Raw genomic sequence first — 14,203 nt, 5'->3', positions numbered from 1 at the left:
ACCACAACGACATGCGTGGTCAGCCTGGCCAAGAAGGCGCATTTTGGCGCCCTTTTTTAATATTGAAGGAGAGATGCAAGGATAACATTTGCGCAACCCTCTGGCTCGGGGCATCAGTCAGTGCCGTCTTAACGCATGAGCCCACCCGGGCACGCCCCGGGAGCCTCAAGAGAAGAGATACCTCACAGAAATGAGATCCGGTTGAAATTTTCTAGGATTTACCAGGTTGGGCCTCTAGAAAACCACTTGGCTCGGGGGCCCATGATACTCTTAAAACCGCCCCGGCATCAGTCGCGCCTGCTTCTCCCTAGTTGTGGCCCTGGTGCCGTATGTACAGGGTGTTTTAGCGGGCCGGGATAGCAAGTTCGGAGGGCCGGCAAATTTTAGTAATTCGTTGTCAGGAACTTTATAACGTGAAAAAAGCAGAGCAATTCGAATAGCCAACACGTGACAAAGCCATAATTCTGTGTCTGCAAACGGATTTTTTGAAAAATAAGGATAATCATGGCGTGACGACTTTTATGTCATGATTTTATGCTTTCATATATTCGCGTCAGTGTTGTTGATGGATCCCAGCAAGTTGTGTGTGTGTTGTCTAACTACACATCTACAATTTTTGATCGATCGTCATCAAACTTTGCATATATACCAAATGGGACCCGACTTGAACGATAGGCTACTTTAAAATTTCGTTAGAGCAGGGAAAATGGTTAGGGGTTAAAAGCGGACGAGACATATGCGGACATTTTATGTTTACCAATAATCAAACATTAATGGCTAGTAATTCTGGCGATTTTTAAGGTACGTTCTCTGGTCGCGATCGGGTCAAAATCGGACATTTTATGTTTACCGATAATTTAACACTTATTGGTGAATGATTCTGGCGATTTTTCGAGCTACATTTTCTAAATGTGTTGAATGGGAGTGGGGGGGGGGGGGGAGAGAATAAGAAGTTCCTGGAAAGTTTGAAGAAGAATCAATGTATGTCGGCTGCCGACCCCATGGGAGATCGTACTATGAAGAAGAATGAATTGATTGAGAGCTGGGAGGATTAAAGTCAATTGTCGCCTTGTTTTCTTCTGAGAAACGTCGTTTTCTTGTCGTCCGTACCTCCAAATACGACTCTTATCCAGCCCATGGATAAAAAAGTAGTTTTAAAACTTTGATAAGGTTTAAATCAAAGGACTTTTAAGAAGGTGTTTTGCAATAATCTCTGTCTCAGAATTAACAATCGCTGACTTCTGCAAACATAATTTAATAAACTAATACACTACATTCCTCATAATTTTTATCCATGAAGCTTTGCAGCAAGTGGCTTACACAGGGGCGCCGCTATCAGACACGGGGTCAAGCGCATCTCAAAAATTTCGAGGCATCAAAATATGTTTAGGACCCCCTTAGCCCCGATTTTATATATTTTGTAGGGAGGGTTAGCTATTATTTCAGAATATGCAGGAATGCTGAGAAATATCCTAACAAAAAATTTTAAATACACAAAATGCAAATAAAAAAAATTAATGATAATTCAGTACTTAAAGGTAATTTTAAAGTAATGAGAGGAAACAATATTCCAGAAACTGATGAAAATTTTAGAATTGAGGAATTAAAAATAACTGTAAGAAATGGATCCAATACCAATGAAAATTCAGAATTGATTAGAAAAATAATAACAGAATTGATTTTTTTTAGAATGAACGGAAGAAAAAATTCTAGAATTGATGAAAATTCGGATTAATGCAAGAAATAATTTAAGAATTGTTGTAAGCCTCCAATAAGTTACCGTGAGTGCGGGGCCCGGTGCAACCGCACCTGCCGCACACCTCTAAGGGCGGCTTTAGACTTACAGAACCATGAATTCCGTTTGGGACGCATTGTAGCGATTGCTTTTCAGGCAGAAATTTCGAGTGCTTTGACACGTAGACTGCTCAACACTAATTTTATTGCTAAAAACTTTTTAGTGATTTCAGGGTAATTTTGAGTGCTCATTCTGTGTGTGAATCTGGCATTATTTTTTTTTCAAACGCTCTAATTTTTAACATAAAGTGAAAACTAAATTTCAGTAGTACTACATATAAGCAGCACTTTTAAATCGCATTTAAATCTGCGAGCGGAGTTTACATCACTAGAAAGCTTGAATCAATGGAATGAATCAATTTAATCATGAAAAGTAATCAATACATAAATCGGAAGATAAGTCAATACTGACGGGCCGGACTTCGGCAAGTGTGAAGGTTGGCCGCAACCGGGGCGTTAAATGTTAGAGCCGCAAAAACGTGATGAATGAAAATACTTTGATTTGCATTTTAATTTAAAAACTTCGTTTTCAACAAAGCGAATGCATTTAAACCTCGCTACAACGATACTCAATATAACGATAAATTACTCTACAACGATATTTTTTCAAGCCTTGTTTGAAAATGCCTATACCCTATAAAAGATTTTTTAGTAGACCACCTATTATATGCAAATGCATAAATATTAAATAACAGTGGATCCCGCTTATAACGTTTTCCACAAAGCTGTCATGGAAAACGTTGTAAGTGAGAACCGCTTTAAATGGGAAATCTTAATGACAATTACAGTCGATCCTGCTTATATAGTTTTCCCGCTTAGTACGACTTATTCTGGTGTTTACAACTTACTAATTCGCTCTTAGATTTTCCATTTAAAGCATTTCTCCGCCTACATTGTTTTTGTGACAGGTTTTTTGAAAAAATGTTATAAGCGGGATCCACTGTACTTAGAGTTGAGACCACAGAAATAAGTCGTACTAAGCGGGAACGTTAAAAACGGGATTGACTGTAATCGGAATAAGTGTGTGTGTGCATAGTTTTAGATCACTTCATTAGAATAAAATCTTTTTTTAATGTTTCTGTAGAACTAGTTCACATGTTTTCTATATTATCATATTTCTATCCACGTGTGGCATCTGTGAGTTGCCGTGATTTTTATTGATTAAATTTAGTTCAGTTGATGTAGTTATTTTTCTTTTCCCACGATATATCTTGCATGTACGATCAATCGATATCGTTTATGTATATGATCGTATAAGTGCTCATTAATTTATGTATGATTTTACTAATTTTCCCTCTTATGAAACAATCAACTTCCTTTGGTTTGACAATGCCGTAGTCCACGCACTGTGCTGATAATACTCAGGCGAGATTAGTTGTAGAGACCCTTCCTAGGATAGAAATCCCTCGGGATAAGGACTTATGATCACCTCCGCGCCGAGTCCGGTAATAATAATGACAATAGTTCTACTGAAGCTATATATTATTATAGTGTTGGTTATGTCGGCGTGTTTTTTTTAAGTGTAGCAATCCATCACTTGTCAGTGGTTCAAGAAGGACGGGTTTTTTTAACTTGTTCTGGCGACTGGTAGACGACTCACGTCTTTCATTGTTCAAATTTAACCAAAAGTTTCTCTGCATGTCTTTATAATGTCCATCAAAGAGAAAATCGCTACTTAGTAGCTTGGTGGAAAAATTAGGGATAAACCGCCAACATCGCCGGCTCGGCAAAATTTGTCCGATTTTGACCCCATTTCCATGTTGTCCGCATATGTCCTGTCCGATTTTGACTCGCTACCGGGAAAATGTCCCAAATGGGCAAAAAACTATCAGGCAACAATGGTTTTTGGGCCTCAGTAATCACTTTCCGAACGTTTACTCTCGTTACCGTGGTTCCCAAGCAGTGCGTTTCAGACATGAATATGCCTTTACAATGGTTTGTCACTTCTCTAATCCTGTTAGTATATGTGTATGCGTAATAGTTTATGCCTTTATAATGGTTTGCCACATTTTCAATACTCTCAGTAATGAGGCTTTTTTGAACATACGTCATAATAATCATCAGCATCGGTTTGAGGGTCAGGAAAATGGTGATCCTCATAAAAATCAGCGTTAAAATTGCCGATTTTACTGTAGAAATGAGAAAATTTTGTGGGGTTTTCTGTCACATCAATAATTTTAAAAATTGTATTGAAATCTCGATTTTTGAAATATTGAGGTCGCTTAGAGATAGATATACGAAGCCCAGGAGATTAAATACGAAGTAATTAGCCGGACCTACTTTGAGTTGGATATCCATGCAATAACATTGATTTCAACTTTTTATTTATATCTTTTCAAGCATGAAAATTGTCTCCGCATTGTCGTTTGATGTTCAACTGCATAAATTAATGTGGGTTAGGATATTTTAAAATTAATTTTGGGCCCGTAAAAAGTACATCGAAAGCATTCCACAGCTTTAATTAAACATTTTTGAAAGCTGAAACAGACAGATGGATAACTTGAAGTTCAGGGGGGGGGGGGATCGAAATACCTAGTGCCCCTTAAAAAAAGAAAAATATATATTCATTTCTACGTTTCTGTAAATCAAGATTTGTTTATTGCATGAGTCGCACAGAAAGTCGCCATATTAAACGGGAGATTCTCATCTGAATTGGAGTCACAGTTCATGTCAATATCAGCAGAACTAGGCCTTGCTCAGTTGATCGATTTTCCCACGAAAGGGGAAAACTTCTTAGATCTTCTGTTTGCTACGATCCTTCGGTGGTCTACGACGTATATGCACTTCCACCCTTCTGCAACAACGATAATCCACCGCACTTGCCGATACACTTCTCATTGCATATTACAACAGGATTAGATTGCCGATCAACACTAAACTATCACAATGCAGATTATCCACTATTATCAGCTATTGTAAAAGATCTGCAGAACCAAGTACTGGCTGGAACTATCTCAGCTGCGGATGCTTTGCCAGCTCTATTTCTGCGGTCTCGTGAACATGTTCCCCGTCAAATGAGATTTAGAAAAAAAGATAAGGTTTTACGAATGCTAAACAATAGGAAATTGCATGCTTGGCGTCAATATAGATCAATACCTAGTCAAACCACTAAAGAACAATACAAGGTCATGGCTAGGAACTATGCAAATTACGTCAAAGAGAAAGAAAGTTTACATCTCCTCAACCTCTGTAAAAATCGTGATCGGAACTTTTTCCACCGAGACGTCCGCAGTAGACTTCGTGTATCCCGGGACATACCAACGCTAACTGTGAATGGCACCACGATAACGGAAGATTATGAGAAAGCAAACGTTTTTGTGGACATATTTTCTGGTTCATATAATTTCAGTTGTTCCGGTTACGACTATCGTTATCAAGGTCTTATGTATGATCATCCCTTCTTTCGTGACATGTTCAGCACTCAGACGATAAAAGCCATTATTGCTTCTCTCCCTGGTCGATCATCTCCGGGTCCTGACGGAATACCCAGTTGTTTCTACAAACGTCTTTCAGACCCGATATCTTCTCTGCTTAGCTCCATCTTCACATCCTTCTATGACTACGGGTCTATCCCATGCTCTTGGAAATCTGCAGTTATTAGTCCAATTTATAAGAATAAAGGCTCCAGGGCAGATCCGAATAATTATCGCCCGATATCGTTAACCGATATATCCTGCAAAATTTTCGAGAGATTATACGTTGCCATATGCTATCTGTGTGTACGTTCGCCCGACTCTGGAGTTCTGTTCGCAAGTATGGAGCCCTTACACAATCAAGGACATACAGCTCCTCGAAAAGCCACAGAGGTCGTTTACTAAACGAATACCTGGCATGAGCGGTCTATCTTATTGCCAGAGACTTCAATTTCTGGGTTTACACTCACTGGAATGGCGTAGAATCGCTGCAGATCTGAAGATGTGCTACAAACTAGTCCACCAAATTGTTTATCTACCATCGAGAGAGCCTTTCTTTGAGATCATAGACAGGCGAGTTAACCTACCTAGTCATTGCTTCCAAATAAGAATACCAACGGCTAGAAGGGATTTCTTTTTCCATGGATATAGATTTCGTGTGGCAAGAATATGGAACAGTCTTCCATCAGAACTTGTATGTGCCTCCTACGCAAGATTTGCTTCCACTATTGGGGATTTCGACCTGACTCCATATGCGAAGTGCTTCCCGTTCTGACTATTATTATTATTTTTTTTTCCTTCCTTCCAGTATAAGTGCATTTCATGCCTTCTGGGGTTATTGTAAATAAAATAAAAATTGGTGAACTTAGGACACGGTTTGCATGTATCTCAAAGAAAGAGGCAGATATCACGTGATCCAAAAAGCCTCATTAAAGAAAACCCGGGCAGCGCCGGGTATTACAGCTAGTATCTAATATGAATGAAATGAATACGCTGCAATTCTCAGCGTGGGAAAGAATGTAGAAAGATGTTAAGGAACATGTTAACTCTAAATTAATATTTGGAGTGGGATTTTTAAAATGAATACTCTAAAGAGGGAATTGTGTGATCATGACAAACTTTAGGACCAGGATTCGACTCAATATCTCCGGAAAGCAAGAGAAGAAAGAACAGGTAGGAAGTGGGTGAGAGTGAGGGTAATACAATGAATAGGATTGAACAACCTATAAAATGGCAATTTTGGGGCGATTCAATCGGAAACATATTATTGGCGGAATGAATGGTAAACAAAACATAGGTAAATACACATTAAACAATGAAAATATGGATGCGGGATCGACGAATAAATATTGACAATAAAAATGTAAAATAAAAATTTTAAAATACGGTATAGATTATATACAGGAAAAGGACTAACCTGTGAATAAAAAGTAAAACTTTTAGCATCATAACAGGGGTATCGATGGAATTACTAGCAAATTCGCAGATGATGTGAAGCTAATGGGGGTAATCGGGAATGAAAGCGATGGGGAGTTGCTCCAGACCAACTTAAACAAGATTGCAGCATGGGCAAATGAATGGAGCATGACGTTTAGCGTAGATAAGTGCATGGTCGCTCATTTTGGTTCGAACAACCAACGGTTCTCTTACGAGTTGAATGGTGTCACTATCCCGGATGCAACTAGAGTCACCGATTTGGGAATTCTCATTGACGAGCGACTTAAGTTTTCTGAACATTGTTCAGCGGTTGTCAAAAAATCGAATAGAATGCTTGGTCTCATTTTCAAAAAGGTCTCTTCGCGTTCTCCTAAAGTCATTCTTCCTCTTTTTCGAGGCTTAGTTCGTCCTGGACTGGAGTATGCTGTAAGGTTTTGGAGACCATACCTACAGAGGGACATAGACTTGGTTGAAGGGGTGCAGAGAAGAGCTACGCGTGTCCTTATTGGCACACAGGGCTTGAGTTATGAAGAAAGACTTCATTTTTTGAATATGTTTACATTGGATGAACGCAGGTGTCGAGGAGATATGATCGAAGTGTTCAAAATTTTCAATGGGATGGATAGGATGGACCATGAACTTTTAGTACACCGCCAATCGACTGCTTTTACAAGGGGACACCAGTATCGATTGGTGAGGGACAATGTAAGGTTATGGTGTCGCAGGGAATTTTTCTCCAATAGGGTTGTTAATAAATGGAATAGCTTACCCCCGGAGGTAGTAAATTGTAACACAATTGACACGTTTAAAAAGAAATACGATAAACATGTTGGGGTAAATCGAGAAGCTATCCATTCTTAGAATAAGACAACCATAAGTAATCTTTATGGGCATCGTATAATATTTTATCATGTGTATATATTGTTTGTAATTTGTGTTAATTGCATTTTTAATTGGGTTGCTGTATTTTTGAAACATATGACAACCATATTTTTATGGGCATCTTTTTATCAGCCACCTCGTTGGGCATTTTGCCTGTTGTGGCGTTGTATTTGTATTTGTATAAGTAGATGAGGATCCCGCATCCAACGTGGTACAGTAAAGCGACGAATTTATACAGGCGAGGAGACGCCCCTTTTGCGGAGAACGGGTTGCAAGGGCCACGAGAAAAGTCCAAATCTGGGAGGCACGTCGGATAGCGAATGAGGGAGATGACGTAGGAACATAATTCTTGACTCGAAGTGAGGAACTAAATATCCGAGACGATGACAATCTGGTAGCGTTCTATCCCAACAGTCAACAAGTCCTGGCGACCTTGTGACTTTTCACATCCTCGATCTCGTATCTCAAGATTTCATATTCGTCAAGTTTCTTCGCCAATTCATCGGGGTTCACAAAGCTAGACCACTTATCGAAGAAATGTTCACGAACCGGCGATTCCATCTGCTCTGTGACGATTAGTTTCTTGAAGGACTCAACTCGGTTACATTCAGAAGTGACAATCGCTCGGAGTAGACATTCAACTCATACCTAAAGTCCTTCCAAGGCGACTTCAGACGTCGCGTGTGCTGGATAAACTTCTGCCGTATCTTCTTTATCAACTTGAATCGATTTAGCAACAGTCTTTTGACGAAAGCGTAGTCGTTAATCCCAGGGCCGTCTTAAGAGCATCGTGGGCCCCCGAGCCAAGTGGTTTTTCTGAGGCCCTAACTGGTAAATTCTAGAAATCTTTTACCGGATCTCATTTTTGTGAGGCCCCCGGGCCGTGCCCGGGTGGGCCCATGCGTTAAGACGGCACTGGTTAATCCTCTCCTTGGGTTCACGGATCACGATTTCAGAAATTTCGTAAGGCAGTAACACCAATAAGCTAGTGACCCATTGTTCCTTTGGTACTTTCGCAAGTTCGGCTTGGCACTCGAAGTACTGTAAGTACAGATTTAAATCCCCGTTATCCGCGTCAAACTTCATCTTCTTCGTCACACGGAACGACGCGATGTCTTTTGGTGTCATTATCACTATTTCGCGACGCACACGTTATCCGAAGATGATACAGTTCAAATTTCCGCTGTCGCTGTGCTTCTCGTTCCTGTCGCTGGGCTTCGACGACTTCTTGACGGGTTTCGATGATCTGCTCGAGGAGTCTTTTTACAAAGTTCTCTTCATAATTCTTCGACTTGACGATGAGGTTCTTCAGATCGGTGACTTTGTCATTTGAAGACAGCTTCTCTCCCGATTCCAATGCCAGTATCTCCAGGTCTTTTTTTCCGTCCTCTCACCAGAAATGACATACATATTCGGCTCCTATCGCAGTCCTGTTCTGGATCCCGCTTCTGAGAAATCTGTTGGCTCCCAAGGAAATATGTAAATGTATTCTGTATTCATAAGATTAGTAATAAAACTATGAAGAAACACTAAATATTTTTGGCAGTGTTCCGATGGTAGAAAACAAAATAGCAAGAACTACTTGTATATATATGTATTCCCATTTAAAAAGTGTATCTATTTCAAATTAAGCCAGGTTAAGGTGGGCCAAGCAGGTGGATAATGAGAATTGACCGAATTTTTATCAATCCAGGTTTATTCATTCACCGGCATCTCCACCTTACGTAAGGTGGCGAAATTTCTTCATGTGAAAGTAGAGCGCCTAAATCCAACAGCAGAAATATGTATATGAATGTGAAATTTCTGGATATATATATATGCAGTATGATAAGTATGATATGAAATATGTAGGTATCGTGTGAAATCTAGTTTAACGTTCATGAAGTGTTCTTGACCGGGGGGGGGGGAGGGTTTGCTAAATACAAACAATTTTTTTTTATCTTCAGCAATATTAATAATCGCATTTACAAGAATAATTGACAGAAATAGCGCCAAGTGAGGATCTATAAAGCAAAATACTTGAAATTTATAGGATATAGCACCAAAGTTTTTAGGCAGATGCCACCCTGGCATTAATTCACGAATGGGATTTTTCATGCTGCTTTGGGGAGTGAACTAACTGGAATTGCCAGAAGATTGCGGACGCCAAAACTGATTCAGTAATTCGCAGACCAGAGGTTTTTTCTATTAAGAAATTCATACACTAAAGACAGCGCTCCTGTGTGACCACTGCTTGTTCATTACTGGAATTTTTGCATCCGCACATGATTGCGCTTCTCTGGCATCTGCCTTAATAAAGAGAGATTTTAATGCAGTCGAGATCTTTGGACAAAACAGCGACATTAACTACAAATATGAAATAATGGGGATTTGGGAATGCTGCTTACTAAAACAGAGCCCATCATTAACAAATTTATGATCGTACTTCAGGTGCACACCCTTCCCGTTAGGGTTAATATTTGTAGTTATGTGGTTTTTTTTTTCGCTAAGCTGAAAAGTCTGGAAAATGAAAATGGGCAGGGAAATTGTAAAACTTTGACAAATCCGAGGAAATATGCAAATACATGATAAAAGTCAGGAAAAGTCCTATGAAGGGGAAAAAATACTTGAAAAGCAAAAATTTTAAATTCGGAAGGTCAAGATGTAGAATTAAATGCCTTTGTTCTGGCGTTTTGTTTACACTGTGAAAATCCGGGAAATTTTTAGTTTTAGTAAGGGAAATAATCAAGCAGATTTTGCGGAGAACCCTGTTATATCCGTAGATATTTTTCAGGTGTGATGTGAATATTACTTGAAACTGTGATCAGTGTAAAAATATGAATTTTTATAGTTTTATAATGCAAAAAATTTAATTTTTTATGTTTATGTGTAATGAAGTTTATTGTAAATTTTATAATTGTTGTCGAACCCATTTTATTTCACTATCACTTTGCTGGTAAACATATTGATGCAAAGAATTGAATGTTTGTCACTGCATCTTTCAATTACGTTATGTCGAATTTTAATATCGCTTCCGAGGGAGGGGGAGCGGAGGGTTGTATAAGTTTGAGAAGCACTGATTAAACACTAAAACCATTGCACTTACTTTTCCAAAAAAAAAAAAGATATATTAAAATTGTTCTTTTGCTAGCTGAATTCTCAAAATTCTCCATAAATGCGTAGAAATTTCCCATGGTGACTAGTTTTTGCCAAGAACACCGCTGGTGGTGATAAAGTGGTATAAGAAAAATTTGGCCAAAAGAATGCTCTGCGCAAGTTTGACCTATGCTCATCCTAGCGGCTGAGTAAAAAATTAGTACTAGTGCTCGACAGGTACTGTTCTCATTCGAATTTAAAACATGCCCGGAACCAATGAAGGGGGGGGGGCTGGTATAGTACTGCTCTTATGCTCAATGTTTAGTTCTAGATTTATTGAACCGATTCTTAAAAAAAGCAGAATTCAGACTTTTACTGTTATTCTTCTCACATATTTAGTTTCCATTATTTTGAACCAAATAATATATATATATATTTCATATCCTGATAGCATTTTTTTAAATACCTTTTTTTTAAACATAATATTTTTTCAATACAATTAATCTAAAAGATGCCAATAATCCAAATTCAAATGTAGATGTCTCTCTCTCTCCAGGGTGCCGAAGTGAAAGCAATCACCTATTCCAATATGCAAATTCATGAAAACGAGCATACCCACGACGTATACGTTATTGTGGACATCTGAAGCTTGAAAATGCAGATGATGACCGGTGGTGAAAACCTGTATGTTTTTTACTTGATTAAAATGCTTTCTTGTTTGGAAATCAGCGTTTCTCTTCTTTGATAATGAACTTTCAAGTCTTTTTGTTTTAATGGTCATTGAAGTTTATGTTGTTAATTGCTGCTTAACCACGTTAAATGACACAGGACTTGAAATGCAACCTTGCTCTTCAGCTTTGCTAATAGAAAACAGAGAGAGACATGAGTATCTGATTAACTTGACTCGCACATCATGGTAAGAGCTGGTCGTCCACTGAAAGCTACTGATCGTGCTATAAGGGTACGAATGTAGTGCGGCAGGTTTTCTGATTCTGAAATTCTGCGCCATTTAGATGTACGGAGTAACTCAAATGAGGGTGTATTCAGTGCAAGCAGATTCTCGGCTGCTGACGTCAACATAATGATATGCGGTACTGTCTGTATATTTTTTATTCATCAAATCATTGGAGGGAGAAAACAATTCCATATTTACAGGATTACCTATCATAGTCTCAAAAGAAAAGAGAGGGATGCAGATCCGGTGGCAATAAAGTGACACTGTATGCATATATACAGTACATTTGTGGCAACACTTTGTGCGACTTATGACGTCAGCCACCAGGAGTGTATATATAGCTGTGTAATACTCACTCGTTCTTCCCTTTTGCTTGTTCTAATTTTTAGTTTACGCGCACGCAAGTTGCGTGTCGCAAATTTCAGAATTTAATCATGTTGTATTTCAAAAAATAAATATTTTAAGTGTCAATGCATCGCCGGGATTTTATTCCGTAGTGCTGAACAAAAAAATAAATTCCAAGCAGCTCGTAACTGCTTAAGTTGGTGACCAAGGGCGCGAGTCTAATCCAAGTGATGTATGACGTACTCATCGTTCGAAAGAAATTCATCGTTTCAATAATGGACTGAATTATTGGTGTTGACAGACGAAAATCTCTGCTCGTCATATTCTTGATTCTGGAGTACGGAGCGTGCGACACCTTTTATTTTTGAGGTGTAACATTTTTTTTCCCCCGTTTTTCGTATCGCATTAAGTGGTGGTGTGCTTGTGCGGAGGGTCGCGATGAACGAATCAACCGAGAATCAAACGAGACCCCAGTCGAGAGGTGCCGAGTTGGCTCGAGTAGCTTTTAGGCCTCCGACATTTTGGAAAGCTAATCCAGATTTATGGTTTCACCATATAGAGTCACAATTTATTATTTCGGGTATAGTCGCAGATGAAACGAAATATCATTCGGTTATTTCAGCTCTAAGCTCCGATATTCTTTTGCATGTGAGTGACTTGTTGAGAAATCCTCCAAGCACTCAGAAATATGATGCTCTGAAAGCTAGAATTATTGGTCAATTTTCAGAATCTGAGACCGCTAGACTTCGCATGTTGTTGCAAGAGTTAGACTTGGGTGACAAAAAACCAAGTCATCTGTTGCGCGAGATGAAGGAGCTTGCTAATTCAAATTTCAAAGATGATGCGATACGTGCTCTATGGCTACAGAGACTTCCAGTTTCTGTTCAGCAAATTTTGAGCGTTTCAGCCGACCCGCTTGACAAACTGGCTCTGATGGCTGACAAAATCGTCGAAGTTTCGGCTGTATCCGCAACAATCGCGCACGTTGATGATCAATCCGAGATCGCCTTGTTGCGTCAAGAAATCGCAACATTGAATGAACGAGTGCGAAATATGATGCGATCGAGATCGAGAGACAGGATATCGCGATCCAGAAGCAGAAGTAGGTCTAGAAAATTTGAAACTTGCTGGTATCATTTTCGTTTTGGTAATAAAGCCACTAAATGCCGCAAGCCATGTAACTTCGAGTCGGAAAACTAAATCGTCCAACACTCGCGGCGACGGATAATGTTGGACTTGAAGCTAGTCGCCTTTTCGTTTTCGACCAAACTACCGGAAATCGGTACCTGGTCGACACCGGCGCAGCGGTTTCCGTGATTCCGCGTAGTAGAAGTTACAAAAATTTAAAACCCACGAAATTGAAATTGTTTGCTGCGAACGGCTCGCAAATAAAAACTTTTGGCACTCATTTTGAAACTGTCAATTTAGGGTTGAAACGAAAGTTTCCCTTTACGTTCTTGATCGCGGATGTCACAAGATCTATTCTCGGAGCCGATTTTTTGAGTAAATTTGAATTATTAGTAGACATAAGAAATCAACGCCTGATCGATCAAGTAACATCACGCAGTATCAGGGCTAGAACTGTGTCTGGTCCTTCGATCGGCTTAAGTTTTGTTTCTAATGATTGTGAAATTCATAAATTACTTTCAGAATTTCCAGAGATAGTAAATTCGAACTTGTCTCGATCACCCGTACTGCACAATACCACTCATTGCATTCAAACTACCGGTCCCCCAGTTTTTTCGAAGCCACGTAGATTGTCGCCGGAGAAACTTGAAATTGTTCGACGGGAATTTGACCGTATGCTTCAAGAGGGCGTTTGTGTCCCCTCGAATAGTCCGTGGGCCAGCCCCATTCACCTGGTCCCGAAAAAAGATAATTCATGGCGCGTTTGTGGTGATTATCGCCGGTTAAATGCGGTGACAATACCGGATCGTTATCCGATACCACATTTACATGATTTTTCACATAATCTATTTGGTAAAAATATTTTTCAAAAATAGATCTTGTTCGCGCCTATAATCAGATACCTGTCGAGGAATTAGATGTCCAAAAAACGGCAGTTGTTACACCCTTTGGGGCGTTTGAATTTAAATATATGCCTTTTGGGTTGCGTAACGCTGCGAATACATTTCAAAGGTTTATACATGAAGTTTTACGCGGACTTGACTACTGCTTTCCATATTTGGATGATATATTGGTAGCATCTGAAAATGAAAAAATTCATCGCGAAAATCTTTGTACAGTTTTTCAACGACTGAAACAGTATGGGTTAGTCATAAATGTTGACAAATGCACTTTT

At 39.3% G+C, this 14,203-nt stretch overlaps 2 protein-coding genes across 17 annotated transcripts in view; both read left to right on the top strand.

The window, feature by feature from the left end:
• Archease (protein archease) overlaps positions 1 to 11,326 on the top strand; it is a 288,400-nt gene extending 277,074 nt beyond the window's left edge. For 14 of the 16 annotated variants that reach the window (XR_016193230.1, XM_089236490.1, XM_089236488.1 and 11 more), the window contains one exon: positions 11,158 to 11,326. Coding sequence is in view for 11 of the 16 variants with exons in the window: in XM_089236488.1 (XP_089092614.1) it covers positions 11,158 to 11,247 (90 nt within the window). In the remaining 5 variants the exon portion in view is untranslated. The remainder of the gene's footprint in view (positions 1 to 11,157) is intronic. The other 2 variants (XR_016193231.1, XM_089236485.1) reach the window with 2 other exon arrangements.
• Positions 11,327 to 12,339: 1,013 nt separating this feature from the next.
• Positions 12,340 to 13,101, top strand: LOC149083269 (uncharacterized). The gene has a single exon (XM_089236805.1). The coding sequence runs from the start codon at positions 12,340 to 12,342 to the stop codon at positions 13,099 to 13,101; it is 762 nt and encodes a 253-aa protein (XP_089092931.1).
• Positions 13,102 to 14,203: the final 1,102 nt, after the last annotated feature.

The sequence above is a fragment of the Pholcus phalangioides genome, unplaced genomic scaffold, assembly GCF_987345545.1.
Source record: "Pholcus phalangioides strain wild (caught in Gottingen) unplaced genomic scaffold, Ppha-v1.0 ptg000009l_1, whole genome shotgun sequence".
Classification (NCBI taxonomy): Eukaryota; Metazoa; Arthropoda; class Arachnida; order Araneae; family Pholcidae; genus Pholcus; species Pholcus phalangioides.
This window is presented reverse-complemented; position numbering and strand designations above follow the sequence as displayed.

What these genes read in the sequence shown, in the direction of transcription:
- LOC149083269 (XM_089236805.1), top strand. Translation starts at nt 12,340, where the DNA reads ATGAACGAATCAACCGAGAATCAAACGAGACCCCAGTCGAGAGGTGCC.